Genomic DNA, 27798 nt, shown 5'->3' on the forward strand with positions numbered 1-27798 from the left:
GACAGAAAACTGCTGAGGTAAAGATAAAAAAACATCAGCTCCCCAGATGAAGAATTTGGGGAAATCTCCGAAAATCTGAGACTTTCTGGGGTATTTCCAATGGAGAGGCTGAGCTGGGCTCTGCCTGTCCATGCAATTAAATACATAAGCCAAAAAGAAGGGCAAACCTCCCACTTTATTTATTTATTTCCTGGCTCAGGCTGGAAACTCACACAGGGCTGGTTTGGAAGGTACTTTCCATAAGCCTGGAGTCCATCTGTGCTTGCCTGGGCCCAGCTCCCCCATAAAACATGTGCACATGGAAACCTGAGCTGGCCTGAAAAGCACCAGCCCCTGAATACCTGAGTTCAGAACAGGCTTTTTCCAAGTGAAAAGCCCTCGGAAGACAAACCCCCAGCTGCTGTGGAAAGGAATAACACAGACTGCACAGAGCTGCTGGGTTGGAGCTTGCAGACTCACATCCCCCAGCTCCACTGCCAGCCTTGTGCCAGCAAAATTCCTCCCAGAAACAGAAGTGCAGGGTGGATGTGTCTGCACGGGGATGGTGCCCTCAAACCCTCTTGGTGGTCACACAGGGGGGGTTTGGCTACAAACCCAGGACAGGGCTGGTTTGGGCCTTGCCTGATTTTGGAGTTGAGGCACCAGGGCAGGTCTGAGCCCCTGGGCATTCCAGGCAGGGGCACAAAGGGTTGTTCTGCTGCTTTGCCAAGGAATTTGGCCCAGCCCAAGGACACCCTGCACTCAGGTGGGATGAGACCAGCAGGGTTGCAGTGAGTGACCTGCACAGGCAGCAGGGCTGGCCTGGGGTCTGATGCAAAGAGTAAAGCAAGACCCTTCATATATTTGAGCTCTGGGGTTGTTCCCTGCCCTAAACCTCCCGTTTGCCCAAGCTGAGGTCCCTGCCCTGCAGGGCCAGGGGCAGGAGCCAAGGCAGCCTCCTGCAGCAGCCTCCCTGCACCCGCTCCAACTTCTGCTCTCACATAGGAAGTTGATAAAAACCTCACTTGGTTGCAAAAAAGAAAATCAGATTTCAAAACCGCTGTTCAAAGGGCTCCAGAGCCTCGCAGAGGTCCTGGCATTAACCCTTTGCAGAAGGTCCCTTCCAGCTGCACCTGGGCCAGGGGCTGACACCAGATCCCTTGGGCTCACCTTGCTCAGCTCTTTGGGGATGTTTTTGTTCCCTGAGCTGTTGCTCATGTTCTCTTGTAATGTGGCTTTTGCCTTGGGACCTATCACATGTCAAATCTCATCAATAACCAGGTTGGGAGGAGGAGGGGATGGAGGAAAGGCGGGGGGTTGGAAAAGCTGCTGCTGCAGGTTGGGAAATCCCAATTTTGCCATCGAAGACAGGTAGGAAAAATGTCCCAAAATGGGGCATTTTTCAGCCTTTCTTTGGCCATTTCCTTCAAGACCTGACACTGGGGTAGAGCAGAGGGAAATGCAGCAGCCACAGCTCCAGCTCAGCCGTCCCCACACGAGCTGCTCCTGCTGCCCCAGCAGGCAGTGAGGGACCAGCCTGCTTGCAGGGGAACAGATTCCACCTTTTTTTTGGGATCTGGGATCCCGGCTTTGTCCCACCCCTCAGCACCCTCCTGCAGACACCCCTTTGGAAGGCACGCAAAGGAGCTGCCCAAACCCTCCCTGCCAGGCCTGGCCCCTTTGCCACGTCCCTGCCATGGCAGGAACAGGGTCCCAACCATCTGACCCTCCTTCACCAGGCGGGATCCGGGCACTTCACCTCCCCGGGGGCTGTGGCTTTCCTGGGGGGGCAGGTGCCCTGAGCTCCCCCGAGCTCCCTGAGCTCCCCAGCCCTCTCCCCTCCCCTCCCTGGGTCTGTGATTAAATCGAGCCTGTTCAACCGCCACAGCCAGATGTGGGGCTTCACTCGGTGCAGACAGAGGCAGACAAAGCGAGGTGGTGACAGTTGTGTGCACGTGAAGCGTGGCCCGTGCCCCCCGTGTGCCCCCGAGCCACAGGAGCTTCGCCTGGCCCGTGGGAACTCGGTTTATCAGCCCTTCAGAGCCTTAAGTTTTTACCCTAGAACAGACCCTGCTGGTGGTGAGGCTGAGGAAGTGCCTGCTCTGCCAGACAGACACAACCCTCCCTGTGCAGTGTGGGCAGAGCCCGGCCCTCCTTGCCCGAGGAGCCTTTCCCAGCACAGCCCTGCTCTTCCCCATCTCCACGGGCCAACATCAGCCTTGTCCCCTCCATCTCCTTCCCTCCAGCCAAACTGGACAGTTCCACAGCTGCAGAAAACTCGCTCACATCAGTTCCTGGGGTGACCCCGGGATCCTCGTGGCTCGGTGGAATTCCTCACACTAAACCCAAATGACACAGAGGGAAGCTTTGCCCAGGGGTGTGATGCAGCACCAACAGGTTGTAGCCACAAACATTGTCTTCACTCTTTTTTTTCTCTCTTCCAAACTGCCTTTCCTGGGAGAGAGGAATCAGGGATTTCCCAGCCCGCCATCACCAGGTGGGACCCTCAGAGGGACCAAGAGAATTGCACAAGAGGGGCAGCGAGTGGAGCCAGGGCAGAAACTCTGCCAGGGAAAGTTAAGGGAGGTTTTGGAGAAACCTTCAGACAGAGAGAGGAAGAGGCAGAGCCGGGAGGGAGGAGGGGGTGATCTCTGTCCCTGTGCCCGGGGCAGGGAGGTGAACACACAGGACCTATCGTGGCCTCCCAGCTGGGGCAGCTCCCCGGGGCTGTGGGGACATCCCTGGGGACCTTTATCAGGGGCTGCTCCTCCTTTCTCTCTGCCTTGCTCCAAACTCTCGATTTCCAAAAAGGGCGGGAGATGACACGGAATCAGCAGCACATCCTGAACAGCTGCTGCCACCCCCTATCTCTGCCTCACCCCTGGTGTCTCACGGCTGCTCCTGCAGCCCCCAGAGACCAAACTGCCCTGCCAGGCTGCTGTGGAGGGGTGTCAGAACCCTCCTGAGGGCTGCAGAGCTCGGGGGGGATTCAGTTCTGGGTTCCCACTGGCTCTGGCTGGTTCAGGACCTCCACACACCCACTGCCTTGGGGTTGGGAAGAGCCAGCTGGAGAAGTTTTCCCAGCTCAGGCTTATTCCACAACATGAGCAGGAGTCTCCCTTTCCTCTCGAGGAGGGGAGAGGGTAGGGAGGGTGTTTCCAACACCCAAGGCTTCTCATGGAGCAGCCTGGCTGCACCTCCCACCTGGACAATGGGATTGCTCCAGGGGCACAGGTAGAGGGAGGAGGATGCACAGACCCAGCCAGGTCTCTCCATCCATTTGCACAAAGATCCTGAAGCATCTCATTCCAGTCTGAATGCACCTCCACACCAGCAAAGGAATCCTTTTTTGAAGGGCCTATGATTTTTAGCAACAGGGTTCCTCCTGAAGTCAAGGAAGTCCTTGAAAGAAAACTAATGTTATTCAAGTGATTTAACAAACCTCACTCTCCCAACAGCCTATTTCAGGATTTTTTTTCCCAAGAAGCCTCCCCTTTCCCTGAAGATCCTTTTTTTTTTTTTTTTTTTGAGCACAGATGAATCAACCTCAGGCTTTGTTCTTAGGAAGAATCTTTTATCAGCTTCTTGCCCTGATAGGGACAATTTTCATTTCATCTGAAAATGGGGACAAGGAGCTGATTTGATCAAACAAGAATCGGTCCAAACCCGAGCTCTAAACTCAGCTTGAGCTGTTGAGAAGGTCCAATGAGTTCACACAAATCCCTGCATTTCATCCAGTGCTATTGCTTCTGTACTTCCAGGATCCCACTGGGAAGAAAAAAGTGACTTTCATCAGGCTCTGGGCTCAGATTTGTGGATACAGGCATTTGCTCAAAGTGCTAAGAAACACCAGTAGATTAAAATGACGGATTTAATGGGCAAGAAAAGGTGACAACTGTCCCCCTCAACCCTGTTATTGTCACCCCCTCCTGTAACTCCAAGCATTTGCCCAACTCTGCAACTCTTCCAGTCAAACCACTGCTGGTTCTTCAGCTGTTTCCCCCCATCCCATTGCAAAGATGGGTAAGAACACCCCCAGCAAGGGAAGGGCACTGTTGGGCACAAAGCCCACGAGCAGAGCCAGAGCCAGGCCCTCCAAGGCTCTGCTCCGTTCCCAGCAGCAAAGGAAGTTTGCACCACATCCCCCATCCGTGTGGGAAGCCCCTCCAAACCCCCCAAGTCCAACCTGGGAGGATTCACCAGCCATGTCCATGGCTGAGGCTCCTCAACCCCCCCCAAACATTCCCCTCGTCCCTCCGAGATGGGAAGTGCTCGAGCAGGAGCCCAGGCCTGGCTGGGATCAGCACACACCGCCATGGCTCAGGAGAGTTCTCCAGACCTTCATGTCCTTCTGCTCTGAAGCAGAGCCAGGTCAGCCCATGATCCGCTGCAGGAATGACTGGGCTGGCCCTGGATGCTCCACGGGGAATGTGGGAGCTGCCCACAGCCCATCCCACCACCCCAGCCCCAGGGTTGTGCATGGAGGAGCAGGATTCCTCCCCCACTCCTGCCCTGAGCAGGCACCACCCTGGGTGTGGTTTCCTGCAGTGACAGTGGGGATTGTCACAGCCAGCAGAGAAGCCCCGGTGTGGTGAGTGCCCTGTGTGAGGCTCCTGCTCTGGGGGGATGATGTGATCCCCTGGGACCACCAGCACCTCCCTCTGCACAATCCCATGGGAACACACAGCACAGAGCTCTCTGGGGGCACAGGGGCTTCACCTGGCAAGGTGTGAGCCAGAAGTGTGTGCAGCAGCAGGCACTGCCCTGGCTTCACTGCCATCTGCATTCCGAGGGTGCCCTCTGTGTGCGCAGCACTTCCTCTGACAGCCCCAACCTCTGAGCCTCTGGAAACGACATTTAAATACAGGCAGGCACCTGAGGTGGGGAACGGGCTCATGGCCCATGGCAAAATATACCCAGTGTGGCCACAGGGGTCAGCAAACAGGGATAATTTGGGTTTGCTGCGACCACACGTTGTGTTTGACCTGCTCAGTCAATGAGTGAGAAGAGGAGAGAACGTGAGGACCACTTGTGTTTTCTGTAGGAATCTGCACTGGGGAGCATCCCCTAAACCTGGAGGGCTCCTCTGCCTCTTCTCTCAGCAAAACAACACCTCAGAATTCCCTCTGAAAACAAAGTTCACATGAAACCAGTTGCACAAAAGCAGCTTTAATCCACCTCCTCGTCACCTTTGGACCCCAGAGCTCGGGCAGAGGGACAGAAGGGAGCAGAACATCCCCTGAGTCACTGGGGAGGCAGGAGGAGCTGAGCAAGATCTGCAGCAGAGGCTCTGGCCAGCCTGGAGTGGGGGTGAAATGCCTGGAGGATTAGATATGGCACTGACTCATGAGCTGGGGCAGTGGAAGGAACAGTTTGCACATCGGCCGAATGTTGAAATAAAAGGCCCAGCAAACGCCGATCATCCCAGGGATGGGTGATGGGAGCAGGAAAGATGCTCTGACATCCCAGCCCGGCCAGACAGAGCTCCTGGGACCTCCTTGCTCCTACAGGCTCATCCTCACGGAGCAAGCCTTGCTGAAGGAGACACGGAGTGGGGGAGCTGAGCCAGGGACCCTCTGGGGTCCCACTCCAGCACAGACACTGCCAGGACCAGCTGGGGAGGATCCAGCTGGGACTGTCTGTCAGGGGCTGGGAGCACCTGTCCAGTTATCTGCAGATCAACAGCACTCTCCAAACACAGTCAGCTTTCCTGGCATTTTGGGAGCACGCTGCACCCCCCAGGAGCCCGATTCCCTTCCCCTGCGAGGGATGCAGCTGATTTCTGCTCTCACAGTGCTGCTCTGCACTCCCAGCACCTGCATCTTGTTATGTCTCTGTGAGATCAAAGAGCCTCCACCACAGACACCTTCTCCCCTGTGGTCATTTAGAGGTTTGGCTGAACCTCTCCAAGCTTTACTCTGAAAATTCCACCCTGGAACACTTAACTCACACCCCGAGAGGTGTTTTGCATTCTGGGAGCTCTCCTCCCCTCCCTGTGCCCTGTTGCATCTTCTGGAAATTGAGTCTAAATTCCAGATGGGACCTCTCAGAACTATCCAGAGAGTTGATCCACATCCCCACACCTCGCTGGGAAATCCTTTCTGGACCAGCCTCCTGTACAACAAACAACAAACCTCCAAACCTCCAAACAAGAGAAGAAGAAATCTTTTACTTAGACAGCCTTGACCAACTCCCCAGGTACATTGCAAACAACACCACCTCTGCTACTCTGGACTAACAAACAAATAGTATTCCCCAAATATAAAAACTTTCTCAAAACTGTAAGCAAAATAATAAAAACCAACAGCCCCAACGTGGTTATAACCTCTCCGTGGCTGAGTTTTCATTCCTGCAAGGCACAAGCCAATGTCCTTAGGGGGGATAAAACCCCAAAACATTCTCAGAGGAGCAGTTTATTCCCTCCCTTTGCCTGTCAAGTGCAATTATTATTATTAAACTGCACCACAACCCCCCCCCCAGGTTTGGTCAGTCGAGGAATTAGGGGGGCTCAGGGGAGTTTTCAGGAACAAGTGGGGTTTTTGGTGGCACCCTCGCAGCTGAGGGGGGCGAGGATCTCCATGAATTCGCTGGGGGTGATTTTGGCTTCCGAATCAGGTGGCTCAGAACGCAGAACATCGCGGTCACGACGTGCCCTCTGGTGGCAGCAGGGCTGGGATAGACCCTGCACCTGCCTCCTTGGGGGACCAGCTGCTCCGACCAGGGCACATCTCGGGAGGCCACAGGCACAGCGGGACATGAGAATAAACCTCTTCAAGCTTTACTCTGACAAATTCCCGACACAGGCTGCAAAATTCCCCCCCTGCGCTGAGCTCAGTGATTCCCACCTCATCACCCACCTCTCTCCAGGCTGAGATTTCAGAACATCACGGTCACACCCCCAGCCTTCTGTGGGCTCTTCTGCTGTGCTGAGCATCTCCCCTGCTCAAAAATAACAGGTGCCCCATCCCTGGAGTGTCCAAGGCTGGACGGGGCTTGGAGCAACCTGGGCTGGTGGAAGGTGTCTCTGCCCATGGCAGGGGGTGGCACTGGATGGGCTTCAAGGTCTCTTCCCGCCCAAACCAGTCTGGAATTTTGTGTTCCTACCCCTGAACTCAGCTCTCCATCCCCTCAGCCCACGCTGGGCAGCCCCTGCACCCCCAGCCCTGGCACACAAACCCCTCCCTGCTGAGGGGACAGGGTGGCACCACAGCCTGGCACAACACACCCCAGCCAGACCCCCAGAGCCCCCCACAGCCACTGCAGGGAACTCTGAACATCCCTGGCACAATCCTGCCCCACCAGCCCTGCCCACAGCTCTGTCATCCCCGAACCCAGAAGGCAGGAGATCCCCCCCCAGCACACTGGCAGCCCCCAAAACCCCTTGGCCTCCTACCTTTGGTGCTCCAGAGGTTTGCTTTGCTCCAGCAGGTGTGTTTGCCTGGAGCCATCCAACCTCCCCCTTCCTCTGCCTCCTCCTTTCCCCATCTTTGCAGGGATTCTGGTGCTCCTGCAGGTGAGGGCCTGTGGGAGCTGTGCTGCCACCCAGCCCCAGTGCACCCAGGACCTTTAATTCCCAGCGTGGCAGCTGTTGTTTACATCACTTTTCCCCCCCCTCTCCCTCTCATGGGCAGCAATTGGTTCTCACAGTGCTCTTGCTCTCCCACACATGTGCTAGAACAGGAAGAGAGGGGTGGGAGCTGCAGGGGGGGGGTTTCCTGTGCTTTGTGAGACACTTTGGGGAGAGCAGAGCTTTGATCTCAGCCGTGTGAGTGCACGGGGTGGTCACACCGGGGAGCAGCTCGGAACACACAGTGCTTACAACAGGAAACCCTCTCTGCTCCCGTGGTTACAGGGCTCCTGGAAACCCTCACTGCTCCCTTGGTTACAGGGCTCCTGGGGCTTCCAGAGGGGGTTCAGTACATCATTTCCAAGCGGGAACGTGGTGCCAGGCCGGGAGGTTTGTGTTCCCTGCAGAGGCACGGGCTGGGCTTGCTGCAGCACGTGGAGTATGACAGGACTGGCTCAGGTCAGGATGTTCTTTGATGGAAGAACTTGTGTGCTTTCAAGCCCAACCAGCAGGAAGGGAGAGCTGCTCAGGGGCACGGGCAGCAGTTCCATCCCTGGCTCCAGGACATCCCGGAATTAACAAGCCTTAGGGATGCAGGAAATCAGGATGTCGAGGAGTGTCTGTGCAGACATTACTGGCTTGGCAAAACACTCGAGGCTCGTGTGCCCTGGAGCTGAACTGTCTGTGTTATAAACACCACCTGGACATTATAACACCTTCATTCTAAACCCCACCTGGACACACCTCTGTGTCACCTGCTCCAGGTGACCCTGCCTTGGCAGGGGGGTTGGACTGGATGGAGGGATCCAGGTGTGCAGGGATCCAGGTGTGTGTGTGTGTGATCCAGGTGTGTGTGATCCAGCTGTGCGTGGATCCAGCTGTTGCCCCACGTGCCCCCTCCTCTCCCGAACTACAACTCCCATAGTGCCCCGCGCACCCGCCCGGCCCCCGCCGGCTCCTGGCGCACGCGCACAGCTCCACATGGCTCCAAGATGGCCGACGCGGCGTCCAGCGGCTCCGGCACGGTGAGGGCGGCCGGTCCCGGGGCGCGGGGCCGCGGTGGCGGGGCCGGCGGCGGGGCCGGGCGGGGCGGCAGTGCCCGGTGCCCCCGGGGCGCGGGGCAGGGCCAGGACCGGCCAAGGGGAGCGGGGGCGGCGGCCCGAGGGAGGGAGGCGCTGATTGGCTGAAGGGCCCGGAGGGGGGCGGGGTTTGATTGCCGCGTGCGGCGGGTTCTTAAAGGGGCCGCGGCCAAAAGTCCGGGGGGGTTACATGTATGTGTGTGTGCATGTGTGTACATGTGTGTGTACATATGTGTGTGCATCTGTGTACACTGTACATATGTGTGTACATGTGTGTACGTGTGTGTGTGCATATGTGTGTGTACATATGTGTGTGCATGTGTGTACGTGTGTGTACATATGTGTGTGCATGTGTGTGTGCATGTGTGTGTACATGTGTGTGTACATGTGTGTGTGCATGTGTGTACGTGTGTGTACATATGTGTGTGCATGTGTGTACGTGTGTACATGTGTGTACATATGTGTGTGCAGGTGTGTACATGTATGTACAGGTGTGTACATGTGTGTACATGTGTGTGCGTTCCTGCCCTTGAGCCCCTCAGCCCCGCCGAGTCCCCACTCCCTGGGGCTCCCAGGGCAGTACCTGCTCCCAGACCCTTCCCAGCACCTGTTCCCTGCCCCTTCCCATTACTTGCTCTTGACCCTTCCCATTACTGTTCCTAAATCCTTTCCATTACCTACTTCTGGGTCTGTCCCAATACCTGCTCCCAGACCCTTCCCATTCCCATTCCCTGCCCCTGCTCCCTGTCCCTTCCCATTCCCTACTCCTGCCCCTTCCCAGCCCCTGCTCTTTCCCGTTCCCATTCCCCATCCCTGCCCGTTCCCTGTCCCTGGGCCGTGCCCTGAGGCCGTCCCCGCTGTGCAGCGCCCTGGCAGCAAGCAGGCGGGCACCCCGGCCGACAATTACCACCTGGCGCGGCGGCGGACGCTGCAGGTCGTGGTGAGCTCCCTGCTGACCGAGGCGGGCTTCGAGAGCGCCGAGAAGGCGGCGGTGGAGACGCTCACCGAGATGATCCAGAGCTGTGAGTGCCCCGCTCGTTCTCTCGCTGCCCTTTGCTCCTTCGCTGGTTGCTGGGGTTTTTTTTCCCTCGTTTTTGTTCTCTGGTGGTAAAGGGTGTTGCAGGAAGGCTGGGTTGGTGGCTGGAGTGCGGCCCTGGAGTCAGCTCTGTGGCACTTTGGGTTTGCTCCAGCTCCTGAAGTGAGGACTCATCAGATGCTCACAGCAGCTCCACATGCTGAGATGCTGCCAGAATGAACAGAGAAACACCAACATTCCAGCCATTAGTTCATGAAATGCCCCTGCTCCTCCCTCTCTGGGGACCTGCTGATTTTTATGAAGTCAAGAAATAATCAGCTTCTGGGTTTGTTTTTTTTTTCATGCCTGTGATGCAGATTTACCTTTTGCATTTGTGGAAAACATCTGACTCTTTAATCTTTAGTGTCTCCATTTTAAATACCCAGTCTGCAGGACGCTCCATTCCGGGAGCTGTTTCTCATTCCTTGCCACATTTGTTAAAAATTCCCATCCCTGAAGCTGGGCTTGGGCTGATACAAGTGTGGGCACTGTAGGAATTAAAAATGTGGTGGTTTTGTTCCCTCAGATATCTCAGAAATTGGAAGGAGTGCCAAGTCCTACTGCGAGCACACAGCCAGGACCCAGCCCACGCTCTCGGATATCGTGGTTACTCTGGTGGAAATGGGTGAGTGGTTGGCTGTTCCTGCTCATTCCAGCTTTGCTTGTCATTTTTGACCAGGTTAAACTCCTGGTGTGACTCCTATTTCCCCTCTCTGTTCCAGGGTTCAATGTTGAGACCCTTCCTGCGTACGCCAAGCGCTCCCAGAGGATGGTCATCACTGCCCGTACGTGGGAAATCCTCTCTGCTGGCTTCCAGAGGGCCCCTGCTTTCTGAGGGATGATGCAGAGCTCATTCCCACATTCCAGAGCTCCTGGAGGTGCAGTTTGGTAGTTGACACTGTGAGAGGTGAAGGAGGAGTCACTTCACACCAGTGCCCTCACTGCACACCAGAGTCCTGGGGATGGTTTTGTTCTCCTTGTGTGGGAGGGAGGGGCCAAGTGATCCCAGTTCCCCTCTGGAATACCAAACACAGCCTCCTGGGGCAGGGTTGGGTTTTTTTCTTGGGCAGGGCCTGGGGATGTGGGTCCCAGCTCAGCCTGCAGCACTTTTTGCCTGGCCCTGGGCAGGAGGAAGCCCCCTGATTTCTGTGCTTTTTAACTCCTGTAGCTCCTGTGACAAACCAGCCCGTGACTCCCAAAGCCCTGACAGCTGGACAGAACAAGCCTCACCCATCCCACATCCCTGGCCATTTCCCAGAGTTCCCAGATCCCCACACTTACATCAAGACCCCGGTGAGTGAAACCAGGATTTTTGTGCCGTTTGGGGGCTGTTTGGAGTCCAGAACAGCAGGGATGATGTGTTTTTACTGCAGTGCTGGTGCTGTCCCTCCAAAGCATTGCTTCTTCTGCTTTGTACGTCCCTTGGCTCGGGGACATCCCTTGCTGTCCAGGAATCAGCCAGGATCCCTGGATTTCTGGCTGATGGACGCCTGGAGCTCTCCAGGAGCCTGTCAGTGGTGAAGGTCAGAGCGTGCCTGCAGCTCCTCCCTCGGTGCCGTGCTCTGACCGGGAGCTGTTCCCTTCCTGCCCCACAGACGTACCGGGAGCCCGTGTCCGACTACCAGGTCCTGAGGGAAAAGGCGGCTTCCCAGCGGCGGGACGTGGAGAGGGCTCTCACACGGTTCATGGCCAAGACAGGGGAGACCCAGAGCCTCTTCAAGGACGACGTCAGCACGTTCCCACGTGAGTTTTCCGGGGCTCTCTGTGCCCTGAATGAGTGTCCCTGAGCAAATCCCCCCCGCCTTGGGGTTCTTGCTGCTGCAGGAGGTGAGCTCTGGATAATCACACTGTGTTATTCCCTGAGGGAAATGAGGAATTTTGTATTTAAAAGGGGGATGAAAACCAAAAGAAGGCTTCTACCCTCACTATGGCTCACTGTCTTCTGCTCGTGGAGAAGGCTGAGAAGGGCTAAATTCAAAGCTCATCCACTGTAACCTTTGAACAAGTAATTTCTTCCTTCTGACATTTTAGTGGTAGTGGAGGCTTTCCTGTTTCTCTGACTGCAAAGCAGTGATGAGAATTCCCACCTCCTCAAGGCTCACTGACAGCACAGGTGTCAGTGTTAACTTAAAGGGGAACCAAGGGATGCTTCAGCCTGTGAGAGAATGGAACTTTTGTGGAGGTCAGGAAGGATTTTTTTGTCTTGGAATAATGTTGGAAACATCAAGGGGCCTCAGAAAATAGGAAATTAGAGACTGCCATCTTATAGGGGCAGCATATTTCGTTCCTGATCCCTGGGAGCAGCAGGAGGAGGTGGTGTGTGTTTAAAGCCAGAACCAGTGGAAGTGTTTATTCTCTTTTGTGCTTCCTAATTTTTGAGGGGGGGTGGTGGTTTTCTCCCAGCTCGCTGACTGTGTCCTTTGCCCTGACTCCAGTGATTGCTGCCAGGCCTTTCACTGTCCCCTACCTGACAGCTCTTCTGCCCTCTGAGCTGGAGATGCAGCAGATGGAAGAGACGGATTCGTCGGAGCAGGACGAGCAGACGGACACCGAGAACCTCCCGCTGCACATGAGCACGGTACAACCCCCCTGGGGCAGCCCTTGGGCCCCTCTGCCCTGAGCTTCTGAAACCTGGTTCTTCCCCAAGGGATCTTCTTGTGCTAGAGATCAGGAAGCCTCACCCTCAGTGCAGCTCCTTGTGTGCTGCTGTTGATTGTCTCTTCTGCCCACAGGTTATGTGGTTTGAACTTAGAATTGTGGAATGGTTTGGGGTGAAAGGGACCTCAAATATCACCTAGTTCCACCCTCCTGCCATGGGCAGGGACACCTTCCACTAGCCCAGGTTGCTCCAAGCCCTGTCCAGCCTGGCCTTGGACACTTCCAGGGATGGGGCAGCCACAGCTTCTCTGGGTAGAAAGATTTCTAAGCCTTGTTTTGTGTAACTCTGGTGGTTTGGGTTTGTGTTTTTTCTTTTGTACAGGATGATTCGGGACCTGAGAAGGAAAACGCCTCAGTGTTACAGCAGAACACCTCCCTGGCAGGCAGCAGGAATGGGGAGGAGAATGTGATAGACAATCCCTACCTCCGACCAGTGAAAAAGCCCAAAATCCGCAGGAAGAAGTGAGGTGGGGCTGGAGTTCCTGTGGCTGCTCAGAGAAGGAGGGTTCAGGAGAGGCAGTCCAACTGAGTGGCCCAGGAATGGTCCCTCTGCAGAGTGAACTCCACTCTCATCCTGGTTTCCAGGATTCCCCTTTGCTCTCCTGCTGACTTGGAATGGCTGATGGTCAGTTATGGTCAAAGCACTGAAGGGCTCACAGGTGGGATTTGTCCGGGGGGGACTTTACTTTCTTTCCACTGTGGGCAGGATTTTGCTCTCTGAAGAGCTGGGGGACACCAGGGTTGGAGCTGGGGCACACCAGGGTTTTCCTGCTCCCCAGCAGGCTCTGCAGAACACAAAGGCATCACTGGTGCGTGGCTGCCTGGCAGGCAGGGAGGGAAACTTCTGCCCTCAACCCTGCCAGGCTTTAATTCTAAGGAATGTGTGTTAACAGAGACAGAAGAATCCCAGGGAGGTTTCTTTCTTGGCATTCTTGGCAGGTAAAAACAAACAGACTTTTCTTTTATAAACTCAAGGTGTCTGATGTGTCAGCAAGGAGTGAAGTGTAAATATAAGAGCTAAGTTGGCGTTTTATTCTCACTTTGCTGACTGCAGCTGCACTTGGGACTTAAAAGCTCTCAATGTGGTGTTTACCCTGCCCTGCTTTGAGATCACTTTCCAGCAGAATGACTGGCAACGTTTCACAGCTGCTTCGGGCTGCTTTTCAGTTCTTTTGTTCCTTTCAACCCAGCACAAGCCCTTGGAGAGTTCACGCCTTCCCCAGTTGTTTTGGAACTTGGAATGTGGAATAAAGCTGCATTGATTGCAGGCTGCGAGGCTGTGCTAGTGATCACATTTCTTTCATTTTATCCACTCTCAAATATGTGCTTCTATCAACAGAAGTTCCTCTTTTCCCCCCTTTTATTTCCCCAGAGCAGAAGACTTTATTTCAGCAGTGAAAACGGCTGATGAGGGGAGTGTTGTAATTATGAGCTGGTTCTGGAGGACTTTGCTTTAATTTTCCTTCAACATTTTCTTAGGGAAAATACTGGACATTTTTTTGGACTAAAGACTCCTGTGGTTTGGTCCAGTCTCTCAAAGATCCCAAGGTGTTCATGTTCACCTCTGTGCAGTTAAAGGTTCCTCCCAGGCCTCCCTCTTCCCCCATCACCCAGGGAGGAGGAAGAGAAGAGGGAATAACTATTTCAGTGAGAATGGAGATGTTCCTGCCGGACAGTCTGAAATTAGATCTCTCAGAGGTCCTCTGCGTGTGCCATTGTCACTTCTGCTGGTGCCTTGGTTGTACAGAATGACAGATGTACAGAGATACTGTGTATTTATGTACATATCAAAGGTTCTATCTTTTTTTACCTGGATTAAGCTTTTCTCGCAATGAGAAAATCCCTCGCTGGGGAGGGAAAAAATGTAGAATGAAAATTGTAATTTTTATGTTCATAATAAAAGAAAATTTATCTCCTAAGACCAAAACTGGCTGAGTCCTTCAAGTTTTAAGAGTGGAAAAGGACCTGAATGGAGCCTGAGTGTGTTTTCTGTTGGGGGGGTGTGAGAGCAGGAGGTCTTGTCCTTTCCTCTGCATCTCTTCTCTCTTAAGGAACATTTGATAGCTGAGAAGGTTGGGAATTTTGTCAGAAATGGCAACAAAGGGCCCTTTGAAATCCCAGCAGTCTGGCAAAAACTTTAGTAGAGGGTTTCTCCAGCCACAGGTGGAACATGGTGAAAAATCTCAGGTGCTGCTGACTTTGTTAATCTTCTCACACCTCTTTTTCTCCTGATCAGAAAAGCCAGACAGAGGGAGGTGAAATACAATGTCTGCCATGAATACAAGGGTAAGGCCTTAAACAGCCATAAACCCCAGGTTTTAGGACAGTAAAAATTCCAGGGGGTCATACCCCCTTCATCCAAAATCTTGCACCCAAAGGGGCAGCTGTGAACCAACAGCTACATCCCCGTTTGGGCAGGTGGGTCCTGTGGTTGGCAGGGAGGGAGGGAGGGAACCAACGTGCCCCAAAAAGCCTGTGAGCAGCTGTTGTGGTACATCTGTGAGAGCTCTCGAAGCCTGAAAGTGGGAAACTGGAAGAATGTATTTTGGGTTTGCAGCTGAAACTGGACTGCAGGTGAAATTTGCTCCAGAAACGGGTAAATGAAGCCAGGAAATCAGAAAGGCTGTAGTTACACCCAGAGTGAGTGCTGCCTGCTCTTAGTTCTCCCTGGCACCACACCAAGGCTGTGATCACACCCAGATGAGATGACCAGCAGGCAGAAATCCCTCTGCTTGAAACGATTTTACTCAGCTTTTAAAATCCTTGGAACACTTTAGTGGTTCATTGAGCCTGGGGTGTCTCCAGGGGAGGGGGGGCACAGCCCAGCCCCTCAGCCAAAGTGCAGCTTCAGGTAGGCCAGTCGCCCCTGGTGCTTCTTGGATTCTTTGTCTATGGTCATCTGAAAGACAACCATTCAAACTTCGGAAAAAGGAAGGTGTGAGACGGCGTCAGGAACCTCAACCCGTGTTTTAAATGAGTGTTTCCCCTCAGCAGAGCTCCACGGGGCAGTCGAGGCTCTGCTTCGCTTCACCTCGTGGGCGGAAACTTCCGGAGGAAATTTCTTTAATAGAAGGGTTTTTTGAAGGGCTGTGGCTGGTTTTGCAAACAGGTGTTTTCTCACGGGAGATCACTCCGTGTCTTGTGCCCCAGACAGGTAAGGAAAGCATAACAAAAGTAGTGCAGATGCAAAGTTGCCAGGAAATTTCCTTTCTCAGAAGCCTTGACCCAGGAATTACATCCCCTCATCCCTGTCCTTACCTCCTGCACCTCCCTTTTTACCATCTTCTTTGGTGGCTTGGGCACTGAAGACCAGTCTGGAGACCCAAACCTCATCGGCCAAGTGACTTTTTTGTTCAGTGGCTGCTCCACGTTGTAAGTTCCAGGTCTAAAGAAAACAGGCACGAAGTGTCTCAATTCTGGAGCTGGTGTATGATCTTTATAAAACAGAATTTACCTCAGTGACCTGTTGATGGTCGTCTAAAATACAACTATTTGTTAATAGCAATGATGGTGCCATAGAAAAGGGAGATGTGGGATGGTGTTGAGAACTTCAGCCTGTGCTCTAAGTGAGTTTTTTGCTTTCAGCAGAGCAACAGGGGGGAGATCCATGGGAGAAATGCATGTTGTGGTGTTCTAGTCATGGTGCTAAGCCAAAGACTAAAGCAGGGGAGCTTTTTGAAGCTAAAAAGGCTTCACTGAGAACTCGGTTTCTTATCTCCCATCCATGTGAAAACTGTAAGAAAATGAGTTATGTTACCCAGGGAACAGTTCTCTGTCTGGAGGCCTGGATGGAAATCGTGGTGTGCTGGAGGAAAAGGGGGCATGGGCAGGCTGGCACTTCCTCTTTTCCATCCAGAAGGGCTCGTACGCTGCGGGGCCAGGGGTCACCGTCTGCAGGGGGGAGAACGTTTTGAGGGAACAGCTGGCTGTGCAAACCATTCCCACGTGCCCAGGGCAGCCAGCTGGGTCCTACAGACCTGCTCTTCAACACTTTGGCTGCCCTGAGAGCGTTAAAAGCTCAGAACTCCCCGCTCCTCACCCGACTGGTGGGCATGAAGCGCGGGCCTGTCCTCGCTCCCATCACGTAACCCTTGCTGCTCATGGGCCTGGTGCTCAGAGAGGATTTCAGGATGGGTGTCTGCAATCCGAAAGCAGAAGTGTCTGGCTGACATTTCAAAGACACCACTTGCAGGGCAGAAGTACACGAGCAGCAGATGTTGTTCCTATTGATGTTATTCCTACTGATTCTATTCCTGTTGATGCTATTCTTATTAACTCCCCTGTTTTCTCACTGCTGTGGAGCTTTAAGGACTGGCATGTTGGGAAGGGAGGGGAATTTTTTTCCAGGTTTATGTGGAGACATCCTGCAGGGGGTCTGCAGGGCAGGTGTGGGGCTGGCCATGGCCCTAGGGCTCCTGTCCTGTGTGTGCTGCAAAGGACCACAGCACTCAAACAACTCACCTCCTGGCCCAGGTAACAGCCTGGCCCAACCAGAGGGTTTCCCCCGACAGCCATCACCTCAATCCCCAGCCTGTCTGGGGCGAAGTAGTAGGGGAACATCCTCCTTTCCTGAGTTGTCCCAAATGAGACATGCTTCTGCACAGCTGAGGGACCTGCAGAGGGAAGTGCCACCAGTGGGATAAAAAAAAGGAAAAAAGATAAAATAGAGGTGACCCCCTGCTGCTTTTTTACCTGAAGTGTCTGCTGCTCTCTGCCTGAGGCCAACCACCCCCTCACCTCCCAGATGGGAGCTTCCCCTGACCCTGGGTATGTGGGGGGGATCTGCCCTTTGGATGCTGTTCCCTCCTGCCACAAAGGCCTGTTTTCCCCAGGCAGGAGGGAGTGATGAGCAGCCCAGTCGGGGGAGGTTGCTGGGGAAGCTGATGCCAGTGGGGAGGGAGCTGTGAGAGAAGAAAAGCCTCGAGCCCAGAGCCCCCCCGGGTGCCCCCACCTGGCACAGCTCTCACCCCTTGGCTCCTGCCCACCTGCCATCCTGCCCTGCCTGTGCTGCAGTTGCTGTAGACACAGCAGGGGCTGCTGGAGGTGACTGCAGCACGTGGAGGGGAAAGCTGAGGGTGTGTAACTGCCCTGTGGAATGTGCTCGGGGCTGGGGGAAGCAGCCTGGGGGGGTTGTGATGTCACGACCCTTCTGCTTCCCCCCGTGAGCTCCTCTCTGCTTCCCCGTGGCTGTCGGGGTAGGGCAGCAAGAAAGCCCCGGAAAATGCCATATGGGAATTAAGTCCAGCCTGTGGATTCAAGCCCTTCCCTGAGCACAAGTTTGAGTACCATGGGAGAATCAGGAAGCATCACAATATCAAGAATGGAACGAATTAGAACAGGGAGGATTGTGGCGTTTGCAGAAAACTTTATTTAATCGTCACTGTGTACAGTCGGATCAGAGGGGTCTGCTGGCTGGAACAGGGTTAGGAGCTTCATGGCCAGTTGCAGCAGGAGCAGAGGGGGTCGAAGACGAGCCCCTGTTGGCAGCTCTGCACGAAGGTCTGGCCGTTCAAGCAGTTGTAGAAGTTCCTGTTGTTCTCTGGGTCCGCGTAGATGCCGTTGGCTTTGCCGGCGCAGAAGCCGCTCCCGCCAGAGCCGCCGCTCCCGCCAGAGCCGCCGCTCCCGCTGCCACTTGTGGTAGTGGGAGCCTCAGTGATTGGAGGCAGGGGCTCAGCGGGAGGCACACAGTCTGCAAGCAAAGCAGGAAAGGGCTTATTTTTGTGTTGACAGAGTCCCAGCCCTCCCCTCCCTTCACGGGGAGCTCTCCTCAAGGAGCTGCTCATGCACTCAAAGCACTCACCGCCGTTCTGCAGACCAAGGCCCTTCTTCAGGGTGGAGATCAGGGGGTATTTGCCTTCATTGCAGAAAGTGCCAGTGAAGTCATCCATGTCAAGGGCCCAGACCATGGCGCCTCCAAAGTTGTTCTTCTTCAGCCAGTCAACCTGTTTGGGGCCGTGGAGAAATCCCGATCAGCCCCGGGAGCTGCTCCCGCAGGAGCCTCCTGCCCCCTTCCCAGCACAGCCCCAGGGCCCACCAGACCTTGATGCTGAAGCTCTTCATGTTGTCATAGCCAACCCACTCGCTCTCCTTGTAGGCATAGGGCACGTCCTGGGGTTCATCCCAAGCCTGAGTGGCTCCAGAGCTCAAGAGAGAGCAGATCTAGGGAGAAGCAGCAAGAGGTGGAATGTTAATCTCAAAAAGGGAAAAGTCCAGGCTCTGCCATTGTCTTGACTTTATTCTCTAGTTTTGTGTCATTTGTCTGGTCCCTGAGAACAAGTAACTTTTTCTTAGCAATTCTAGGGACAGTTTTTTTTGTCTAAGGCAGCCATTCAGAAAGCTCCATGGGTGCCTTCCTGAGCCGTTCCCTCAAATGATTTGAACAAGGAATGTGATTAGACACAATTACCTCATAGTAAGCCAGTGTTCCAGCCTCCCTGGTGTAAGGTCCAGCTGGTCCAGGGCCGGATGCTGGAGCCCCAACAGAGGTGTCAGATGGGTTCTGCAGGGTGAAGCTTTTTCCATAGGTTGGGAAGCCAACAAGGAGCTTCTCAGCTGGGGCACCGTTGTCCTTCCAGTAATTCATAGCATATTCCTGCAAGAAAACATTCCTGTTGAAGTCTTTGCCCAGGTTTGCAGGCAGGATGATGAATTCCTCAATATCTCCTCCTTGGTGCAAGCACAGAGCGGGGAGCTGGGCTTGTGTCTCACAAACACACTTACGACATTGAAGTACTTGTAGTCACCGGTGTCAGCTGGGCCTGCGTACAGGGGGCTGTTCTCACCAGTGTTCCTCTCCCAGGAGCCATGGAAGTCGTAGGTCATGACGTGGATGTAGTCCAGGTACCTGTGGAGAGCATTGTCCGTGTCCTGAGCCGCTCAGGCACCAGAGCTGACGGTTCCTCCAGCGCTGGCCGCTCCCCCCCTGTCACAGCCCGGCCACGGCCCCACTTCTGCACATCTTTGGAGCTCTGACTGCAGCACTTGCAGGAAACCAAACCAGTCCCCCAAGTGATCCCAGGCTTTGCTACTCACTTCCCAATCTCAGCAATCTCGTAGCCAGCCTGGATGGTGGAAAGTCCTGCAGCCACAGCCGCAGTGACCAAGAGACGGGGCTGGTTGGTCTGTTTGGCTTCCTGCTCAAAGGCTGCCAGCAGTTCCTGAGGGATGCCAAGGAACAGCTCTCAGACTTTCCATCTGCCCAGGGCTCTGGCCAAGGCTGTGCTGAGCAGACCAAAACCCACCTTAACCAGGACGGTGAAGAGCCCCTTGTCCTGGGCTGGGCTGCCCCTGGAGCCAGGGTATTCCCAGTCCAGGTCCAGCCCATCAAACTGGTACTGGCGCAGGAATTTGATGACAGACTTGATGAAGGTCTGGCGGTTGTCAGCAGAGGAAACCATTGTAGTGAACCTGGGCAAGCAGAGCAGGAGAGAGTTGGGCTTTGTTTGGAGTATCTTCCTCCTCTCCTTCCCTTTCCAGGGTGCTTTTGTGGGCAGGACATGGTTTGAACTTACTTCTGTGTGCCAAAATTCCATCCTCCAATAGCCAGGAGTGTCTTCAGATCTTTGTTCCTGCAAAGGAAGGGACAGGTACCAGAGTTATTTGAAGTCCACAGTACCCTGAGCACTGTCACCATGCTCAGAGGAGCGGGGCTGTTCCCCTGCCCATCACTCTCTGCCTTCTCTCCTGGTATCCCTTCCCCAGGGTGCTGCAGAGAGCAGAAGGAGAACAACAGGGCAGGACCTGGGAGGGAAAACAAGCCCTGCCCTCTGCTCCCAGGACGTACTGGTTCTTCAGGCCGTTGAAGGATTTGTAGAGGGTCTCGTCGTTCCATTCGTAAGTGGTGATCTCGTTGTTGTTCATCCCGGCGAAGGCGTAGATCAGGTGGTTGCACAGGCAAGGGTCAACATTTTCGGGTGTGTATTTGCCCAGGCCAGGCCTGTACTGGGCCCAGTTGGTGAAGTAACATGTCAGCACGTAGGCAGTGCCTGTGGGGAGACAGAGGAGCTGGGGGGCTGCTCCAGAGACACCAGTGGCTTCAGGCAGGGCATCAGGAGCAGAGCTGCTGGCAAGGCTGGGCAGAGTTTCCTTGGGCTGTGCTGTGCTGTGCTGGGCTGGGCTGGGTTGGGCTGCCCCGAGGGGCAGGAGGGGGCAGGAGGGATGTCTGCAGAAGGGCCAGGCTGGTGGAAAGCTCTTTGTGTTGGCTGTGCTGCCTGTTTGCCCCGTCTGGGAGTGCTGGGGCTGGGAAGGGTTGGCAGGAGTTGTTTTAGGGAAGGAAGCACCTACTGAGGTGGGCGTTGAGCAGCAGGGCCAGACCTGGGAGGGCAAAGAAAGAACAAACCTGTCAGTGTTTGCATCCAGAAATACAAAGCTCCTGGGCAGGACTGGGTTGAACCCAGAATGACCTTACCCTGCCATCCCCACGTTCTGTAACAAACACACCACACTCTGTGCATTCCCAGGCTGAGGCACTGGGTAACATTTGTCAAATGATTTCAGGTAAAAGCACAGAAAAGAAACCAAACAAGTGATCAGGCAGAGGTTGGAGTTTTAGATTTTTGTTCCAAAGCCCATTTCATTTTCCAACTGCAAGGAACTCTATTCATGTTCAAAGCAGCAGTACTAACAAACAGAACTCTCCCTCCTTAAAGGAGGTTGTGAAATCTCTATTGAAAAGAAAGAGCAGCATTTTTATACCCCAACCCCTGTGCAGGCACAAGTGTGACAGTGGCAGAGCCCCCAACACTTGTCAGAAAGGCAGAGAGCCCCAGGTTGCAGCGGCACTTACCGGTGAGCAGAGTGAGCTTGGCCATCTTGGACCAGAACTGATGTGCTGCAGAAAGTCTCCTGCTTTTATACCCTTCTCCCCTCTGCTGCCAATCTTGGGTCAACACGGATGGGTAAACATTACAATACTTGGCACAGATCAGGATCATTGGAAATGATACCAGGACAATGGGCCTGAACACTCCAGCTGGAGACTTCACTGGTGTCGGGTTGTGCCATGTCCTGGTGTTGCAAGAGGTGGTGAAGAAGCAGATTAGATTTCTGTTATTGTTTGGAGGTTTGTTCCCAGCGACAGGTTTGTGTCAGCGCTGGGACTGCGCAGTGACCGATGGCTGAAGTGTTTGCCCTTGGGCTGTCCTTGAGTCCTCCCACGGCCGCTGGCACTGCCAACACAAAGGTACTGCACAAGTTCTTTGTCTCCTTGTGCATTTGCTGGAGCCCAAGATCAGAGCTCTTACTGTGCATGAGGAGACAGGTGGTCTCTCTCCTTTTGTACACTCAGGACTTGTGCAAATGGTGAAGACACAGCGGGCACGTGGCCAGTGGCTCTGCTCCCAGGTGTTCCTTAATTCCTGTTCAGGTGACATGAAGGTGCCTTTCCCAGTAGGTCACCCAGGCTTGGCTGAATGGGAGCCTGGAAAACAGCCTCAGAGTTGCCCACATCACATGTTGGATGACCTGCAGATTAGAGTGTGTTGGCCTGACCCTTTGGGTTTCGTGCAGGCACTGGGTGTCGTACGACCGATAACGAGACAACCATCTCCAAGTGGGATTTTTCCAGAGTTTTTCTTGGTTGATAAAGTAACACAGTATAAACTCAGTTGGGATAGGTTTGGAAAATCCCACTCTCAGCAACCTCTGGAGCCTTTTCAGGTCTGTTTTGGTGTGGAAGGGAAAGCTCAAGGACACTAGCTGGCATGTGGTGGTAATAAATGGCAGTTGGTCAAGCCCTGGAGTTTCCCTCCAGGACTTTTCCTGCCTTCTTTCTGGAGAAAGAAAGGTGTTTTTCCATGGGCTCCTTGGGAATGGTAGTAGGTAATTAAGGACAGAAGAATTGGTTCTTGCTAAAAGGATTCAAGTTAAAAGAGTCGAGTCTGCAGACAGGGACCCTCCACGCTGTTCCAGCAGCTGAAGTGTTGGCTTGCAGAGATCCACCACTCTGGATTGTTTCTGCTGAGTTTCCCTCTGTGCACAAAATAAAATTGTCATTCTGCTGATTCTGTGGCTGTGCTGGAATAAGTCTGTCTGTCCTTCATCTGCCTGGGCTCGTTTCTGATGGGTCATGGAACGGAGATCCTGATATTCATGTTGTTCCTTTCAGGATGGTTCCTTAAGCTTTTCATCTTTTTTGGCCCAGAGGTTTGGCAGGTTCAGACCTGGCACTGGTAGAGCCTTGCACCCACCTCCTTCAGATCTGCCTGAACAGCTGACCGGCTAAAAACTCCCCAAAAAAGCCCCAGCTCTCTAAAAATTCTAAAACTCTCTAAAAACTGCTGTTTTCCCAAACACCTCGGCCACCCCAGCCCTGCTTACCTCTCTGTACCTGAGCCATTGCTTCAGAGAGGTTGTTTTGTTCCCCTTGCCCTTGCTGTGGAGGTCACTGTGGAAATCTCCACGGGGAGAAATGGAAAAGTTAATGCAATGGCACCTTGTGTTTTGGAAAGCCCTGTCCTACCCCTTATCTGGGTGCAGGGGAACAGATCCTGGGCTGCTGGCACAGGGAGGCTGGAGCTGACACGGGGGGTTGTGTGATGGCAGCGCTCCAGGAGCTGAGATTCCTGCTCTCAGAGCAGGTGGACATGAGGTAGATGGGTCCTTGGCTTGGGAGAGTCAAGATCCAGCTTTGCATTTCCAAGTGGAGGTGTCACTGAGCTCACTTGGCTGCACTCTGGATTTGGATGTGAGTGTGCCAACAAAAGCCCAGGGAGAGCTGGGCCTGGTTTGGGCTGCCCATCTGATATTCCTAGTCGTTCAAGATCTTCCCTGTCCCTTCCTTCTGGTTTTTTTCCTTCTCACTACCTGCCCAGCTGGCACAGCAAGAAACCCCTGGAAAGTGCCTGTTTATAGCTCTTAAAATACACACTGTGGGTTCAGGCTCTTCCCTTCCCTGGACATAAGTGTGAATGTCACCAGAGAATGTTGGAGCATCAAAACAGTAACGTGAGAAAAGTTGAAACAGAGAGGATTGTTTCTTTTGCAGAAAGCTTTATTTAATCATTCTTATGCTGTGCAATTAGATCAGAGGGGTCTGTTGGCTGGGACAGGATTGGGATCTTCATGGCCAGTCCCCTGAACTGTTACTTCCATGTTTAGGAGCTACAGGGACTTGAGGACTGGGCTGTTCACAGGTCTTGCAGGCTGAAAAGAAAGCAGGGAGCAGTTTGCCTTTGGGAAGGGACTCTGTTTGTCACGGCCCCTCGTGCCTGCCCTCCCTCCATGGCCCAGGGCGCTGCAGGCACAGCCGCTCTGGGGAGCTGCTGGAACGACCCCAAGGCCGTGTCCCTGCCTGGACTCACCGCTGCTCACAGACCAAGGCCCTTCTTAAGGGTGGAGATCAGGAGGTATTTGCCTTCGTGGCAGAAATTGCCAGTGAAGTCATCCAGGTCGATGGTCCAAACCATGGCCCCTCCAAAATTGTTCTGCTTCAGCCAGTCAACCTGTTTGGGGATGGTGAGAAATCCCGATCAGCTCCATGGCCGTGGGAGGACTCAAGGACAGCCCAAGGGCAAACACTTCAGCCATCGGTCACTGCGCAGTCCCAGCGCTGACACAAACCTGTCGCTGGGAACAAACCTCCAAACAATAACAGAAATCTAATCTGCTTCTTCACCACCTCTTGCAACACCAGGACATGGCACGACCCGACACCAGTGAAGTCTCCAGCTGGAGTGTTCAGGCCCATTGTCCTGGTATCATTTCCAATGATCCTGATCTGTGCCAAGTATTGTAATGTTTACCCATCCGTGTTGACCCAAGATTGGCAGCAGAGGGGAGAAGGGTATAAAAGCAGGAGACTTTCTGCAGCACATCAGTTCTGGTCCAAGATGGCCAAGCTCACTCTGCTCACCGGTAAGTGCCGCTCCAACCTGGGGCTCTCTGCCTTTCTGACAAGTGTTGGGGGCTCTGCCACTGTCACACTTGTGCCTGCACAGGGCTTGGGGTATAAAAATGCTGCTCTTTCTTTTCAATAGAGATTTCACAACCTCCTTTAAGGAGGGAGGGTTCTGTTTGTTAAGTGCTGCTGCTGGGGATCTGTTCTGCTTTCAACATGAGCTTTGTATTTCTGGATGCAAACACTGACAGGTTTGTTCTTTCTTTGCCCTCCCAGGTCTGGCCCTGCTGCTCAACGCCCACCTCAGTAGGTGCTTCCTTCCCTAAAACAACTCCTGCCAACCCTTCCCAGCCCCAGCACTCCCAGACAGGGCAAACAGGCGGCACAGCCAACACAAAGAGCTTTCCACCAGCCTGGCCCTTCTGCAGACATCCCTCCTGCCCCCTCCTGCCCCTGCCCAGCCTTGCCAGCAGCTCTGCTCCTGATGCCCTGCCTGAAGCCACTGGTGCCTCTGGAGCAGCCCCCCAGCTCCTCTGTCTCCCCACAGGCACTGCCTACGTGCTGACATGTTACTTCACCAACTGGGCCCAGTACAGGCCTGGGGAGGGGAAATACACCCCTGACAACATCGACCCCAACCTGTGCAGCCACCTGATCTACGCCTTTGCCGGGATGAACAACAACGAGATCACCACTTACGAATGGAACGACGAGACCCTCTACAAATCCTTCAACGGCCTGAAGAACCAGTACGTCCTGGGAGCAGAGGGCAAGGCAGGGCAGGGCAGGGGACAGCCCCGCTCCTCTGAGCACGGGGACAGTGGCTCAGGGTGCTGGGGAATTGCTGTTCACATTTCCCACCAAAAGAACACTGCCTGCAACAGCCACAGCTCCACACAAGCCTTGCAGTAACACAGGTTGCTGTCCCTTCCTTTGCAGGAACAGAAACCTGAAGACCCTGCTGGCCATTGGAGGATGGAATTTCGGCACACAGAAGTAAGTTCAAACTACCTCTTTCCAAGAATGTTGCCCTGGAAAGGGAGGGAGAATGGAAGGAGGCCCCAATCTAACACCAAGTCTCTCCTGCTCTGCTTGCCCAGGTTCACTACAATGGTTTCCACCCCCCAGAACCGCCAGACCTTCATCACCTCTGTTGTCAGATTCCTGCGCCAGTATGGATTCGATGGGCTGGACCTGGACTGGGAATACCCCGGCTCCAGGGGCAGCCCAGCCCAGGACAAGGGGCTCTTCACCGTCCTGGTTAAGGTGGGTTTGCTCAAGGCCTCTGCCTGGCACAGCTCTGGCCTGAGCCTGGGCAGAGGCAAAGCCTGAGCCCAGAGCCCCCGGGTTAGAGCTGTTCCTTGGCATCCCTCAGGAACTGCTGGCAGCCTTTGAGCAGGAAGCCAGGCAGACCAACAAGCCCCGTCTCTTGGTCACCGCGGCTGTGGCTGCAGGACTTTCCACCATCCAGGCCGGCTACGAGATTGCTGAGCTGGGGAAGTGAGTAGCAAAGCCTGGGATCACTGTGGGACTGCACTGGTGTCCTGCAAGCGCTGCAGTCAAAGCTGCAAAGAGCCCCCAAGGGACCCAGATGTGCAGAAGTGGGGCCGTGGCCGGGCTGTGACAGGGGGGGTCCAGCCAGCGCTGGAGGAACTGTCAGCTCTGCTGCCTGAGCGGCTCAGGACACGGACAATGCTCTCCACAGGTACCTGGACTACATCCACGTGATGACCTACGACTTCCACAGCCCCTGGGATGGCTCCACTGGCGAGAACAGCCCCCTGTTCAGCAGCGGCACTCTCAGTGTGGTGAGTACATTTGGGGAGCCTCTGTCACTGAGCTGCTCCTGCTGCCCACAAAGCCCGGCACTGACTGGAAGTGTGGGGGGTTTTCCAGGAATATGCCATGAACTACTGGAAGAACAACGGTGCCCCAGCTCAGAAGCTGCTGGTTGGCTTCCCAACCTACGGCAAGACCTTCACCCTGCAGAACCCCTCCAACAACGGCATTGGGGCCCCAAGCTCGGGCCCTGGGCCAGCAGGACCTTACACCGGGGAGGCCGGGCTTTTGGCTTACTATGAGGTACGTGTGGCCCTCAGCCCCGGACAGCCAGAGCAGCAAAACAATCCTCTGCCTTGCCAGCAAAGAGCTCTGAGCCCAGAAAACCTTGCTCGTGCCCTTTCTGGCAGGTCACCTGCTGACTTGGGCTGCTCTGCCCTTCTTTCCTAGATCTGCACATTCCTGAACACCGGAGCCACCCAGGCTTGGGATGCCCCTGAGGACGTGCCCTATGCCTACAAGGGCAACGAGTGGATTGGCTACGACGACGTGAAGAGCTTCAACATCAAGGTCTGGTGGGCCCTGGGGCTGTGCTGGGAAGGGGGCAGGAGGCTCCTGTGGGAGCAGCTCCCGGGGCTGATCGGGATTTCTCGCCGGCCCCAAACAGGTTGACTGGCTGAAGCAGAACAACTTTGGAGGGGCCATGGTTTGGACCATCGACCTGGATGACTTCACTGGCAATTTCTGCCACGAAGGCAAATACCCCCTGATCTCCACCCTTAAGAAGGGCCTTGGTCTGTGAGCAGCGGTGAGTCCGGGCAGGGACACGGCCCTGGGGTCGTTCCAGCAGCTCCCCAGAGCGGCTGTGCCTGCAGCGCCCTGGGCCATGGAGGGAGGGCAGGCACGAGGGGCCGTGACAAACAGAGTCCCTTCCCAAAGGCAAACTGCTCCCTGCTTTCTTTTCAGCCTGCAAGACCTGTGAACAGCCCAGTCCTCAAGTCCCTGTAGCTCCTAAACATGGAAGCAACAATTCAGGGGACTGGCCATGAAGATCCCAATCCTGTTCCAGCCAAAAGACCCCTCTGATCTAATTGCACAGCATAAGAATGATTAAATAAAGCTTTCTGCAAAAGCAACAATTCTCCGTGTTTTATCTCGTCCCATCCTGACTATTTTCATGCTCTCGGCTTCCCAGCAATCCTGGTGGCTTTGCCTGGGAACAGCAGCAATTAAAAGTGCCAACAGCAGGTGTCGATGTTGCCCGCTCTTCCCAGCACTTTGGCCCGAGCAATTTTCTAGGAGTCGTCTGCTAACATTTCTAGAGGAAATGCGATTGCAGGCAAGAAATGTCAGTTCTTGTTCCTCCTTGGTTAATCTCAAATAGAGATCTGAGATTAAGGGGAATGTTTTAGCACTTTCATGTAGAAATGGAGCACTTTGTCCTTGCAAGAGAAAAATGACCAGGACAAAGGCAATTTGTTTCTCCAGGGCTGGAAAACCTACGTGAGATATACAATCATAGAATCACAGACTGGTTGGGGCTGAAAGGCACCCTAAAGGTCATTATGGGCAGGGACACCCTCCACTAGTCCAGGTTGTTCCACCTTCTTCACCTAAGGCCCCCATCCTGTCACTCCAGGCCGTTGTCTCCAAAATCTCTCTTCAAGACATGACTGGCTCAGTGTGAAAGAGGAACTATTGACCACATCTGTCCAGAAACCTGCCTAACATTACAACATGTCAGGATGCCTATTAAGACATCAGTCATTTTATGTGCCTGCTCAGGAATCACACCCCCTAGAGCAGAGCACCCCAGTGCCTTGGC

At 54.3% G+C, this 27798-nt stretch overlaps 5 protein-coding genes and 1 long non-coding RNA gene across 8 annotated transcripts in view; 2 read left to right on the top strand and 4 right to left on the bottom strand.

Annotated features, from left to right (window-relative positions):
• CCND3 (cyclin D3) overlaps positions 1 to 7549 on the bottom strand; it is a 31862-nt gene extending 24313 nt beyond the window's left edge. The window contains exon 1 of the mRNA XM_050326878.1: positions 7373 to 7549. The gene's annotated coding sequence lies outside the window, so the exon portion shown is untranslated. The remainder of the gene's footprint in view (positions 1 to 7372) is intronic.
• A 971-nt stretch (positions 7550 to 8520) lies between these two features.
• On the top strand, positions 8521 to 13625 carry TAF8 (TATA-box binding protein associated factor 8). 3 transcript variants are annotated; one of them, XM_050327096.1, is made up of 8 exons: positions 8521 to 8571; positions 9491 to 9647; positions 10227 to 10325; positions 10423 to 10485; positions 10869 to 10993; positions 11296 to 11443; positions 12136 to 12278; positions 12681 to 13625. In XM_050327096.1, exons 1-8 carry the CDS (start codon positions 8539 to 8541, stop codon positions 12822 to 12824), a joined length of 912 nt encoding a protein of 303 aa, XP_050183053.1. In that variant the 5' UTR covers positions 8521 to 8538; the 3' UTR covers positions 12825 to 13625. The 3 variants fall into 3 exon arrangements, with proteins under 3 accessions (XP_050183053.1, XP_050183051.1, XP_050183052.1); XM_050327094.1 differs by lacking the exon at positions 8521 to 8571 and having other exon boundaries at positions 8955 to 9647; XM_050327095.1 differs by lacking the exons at positions 8521 to 8571; positions 9491 to 9647 and adding an exon at positions 9720 to 9986.
• A 1563-nt stretch (positions 13626 to 15188) lies between these two features.
• On the bottom strand, positions 15189 to 17350 carry PIFO (primary cilia formation). The gene is made up of 6 exons (XM_050326672.1): positions 17326 to 17350; positions 16820 to 16962; positions 16398 to 16496; positions 16116 to 16249; positions 15617 to 15743; positions 15189 to 15257 (listed from the first exon to the last, which is right to left on the bottom strand). The coding sequence occupies exons 1-6, from the start codon at positions 17348 to 17350 to the stop codon at positions 15189 to 15191; spliced, it is 597 nt and encodes a 198-aa protein (XP_050182629.1).
• A 373-nt stretch (positions 17351 to 17723) lies between these two features.
• On the bottom strand, positions 17724 to 21183 carry LOC126646000 (acidic mammalian chitinase-like). Its single transcript, XM_050326973.1, has 11 exons — positions 21144 to 21183; positions 20642 to 20671; positions 20142 to 20343; positions 19870 to 19926; positions 19600 to 19765; positions 19391 to 19515; positions 19079 to 19202; positions 18765 to 18950; positions 18398 to 18517; positions 18159 to 18300; positions 17724 to 18047 (listed from the first exon to the last, which is right to left on the bottom strand). The coding sequence occupies exons 1-11, from the start codon at positions 21166 to 21168 to the stop codon at positions 17791 to 17793; spliced, it is 1434 nt and encodes a 477-aa protein (XP_050182930.1). The 5' UTR covers positions 21169 to 21183; the 3' UTR covers positions 17724 to 17790.
• A 2144-nt stretch (positions 21184 to 23327) lies between these two features.
• Positions 23328 to 23796, bottom strand: LOC126646002 (uncharacterized). The gene is made up of 2 exons (XR_007630206.1): positions 23659 to 23796; positions 23328 to 23500 (listed from the first exon to the last, which is right to left on the bottom strand). It is a non-coding gene; the product is annotated as an uncharacterized LOC126646002 (long non-coding RNA).
• Positions 23797 to 24186: 390 nt separating this feature from the next.
• Positions 24187 to 27099, top strand: LOC126645857 (acidic mammalian chitinase-like). The gene is made up of 11 exons (XM_050326673.1): positions 24187 to 24211; positions 24471 to 24504; positions 24656 to 24943; positions 25134 to 25190; positions 25295 to 25460; positions 25570 to 25694; positions 25900 to 26002; positions 26091 to 26276; positions 26424 to 26543; positions 26641 to 26781; positions 26940 to 27099. The coding sequence occupies exons 1-10, from the start codon at positions 24187 to 24189 to the stop codon at positions 26773 to 26775; spliced, it is 1239 nt and encodes a 412-aa protein (XP_050182630.1). The 3' UTR covers positions 26776 to 26781; positions 26940 to 27099.
• The last annotated feature ends 699 nt before the right edge of the window (positions 27100 to 27798 follow it).

Source organism: Myiozetetes cayanensis, unplaced genomic scaffold, assembly GCF_022539395.1.
Source record: "Myiozetetes cayanensis isolate MyiCay16 unplaced genomic scaffold, myiCay2020 scf32, whole genome shotgun sequence".
Classification (NCBI taxonomy): domain Eukaryota; kingdom Metazoa; phylum Chordata; class Aves; order Passeriformes; family Tyrannidae; genus Myiozetetes; species Myiozetetes cayanensis.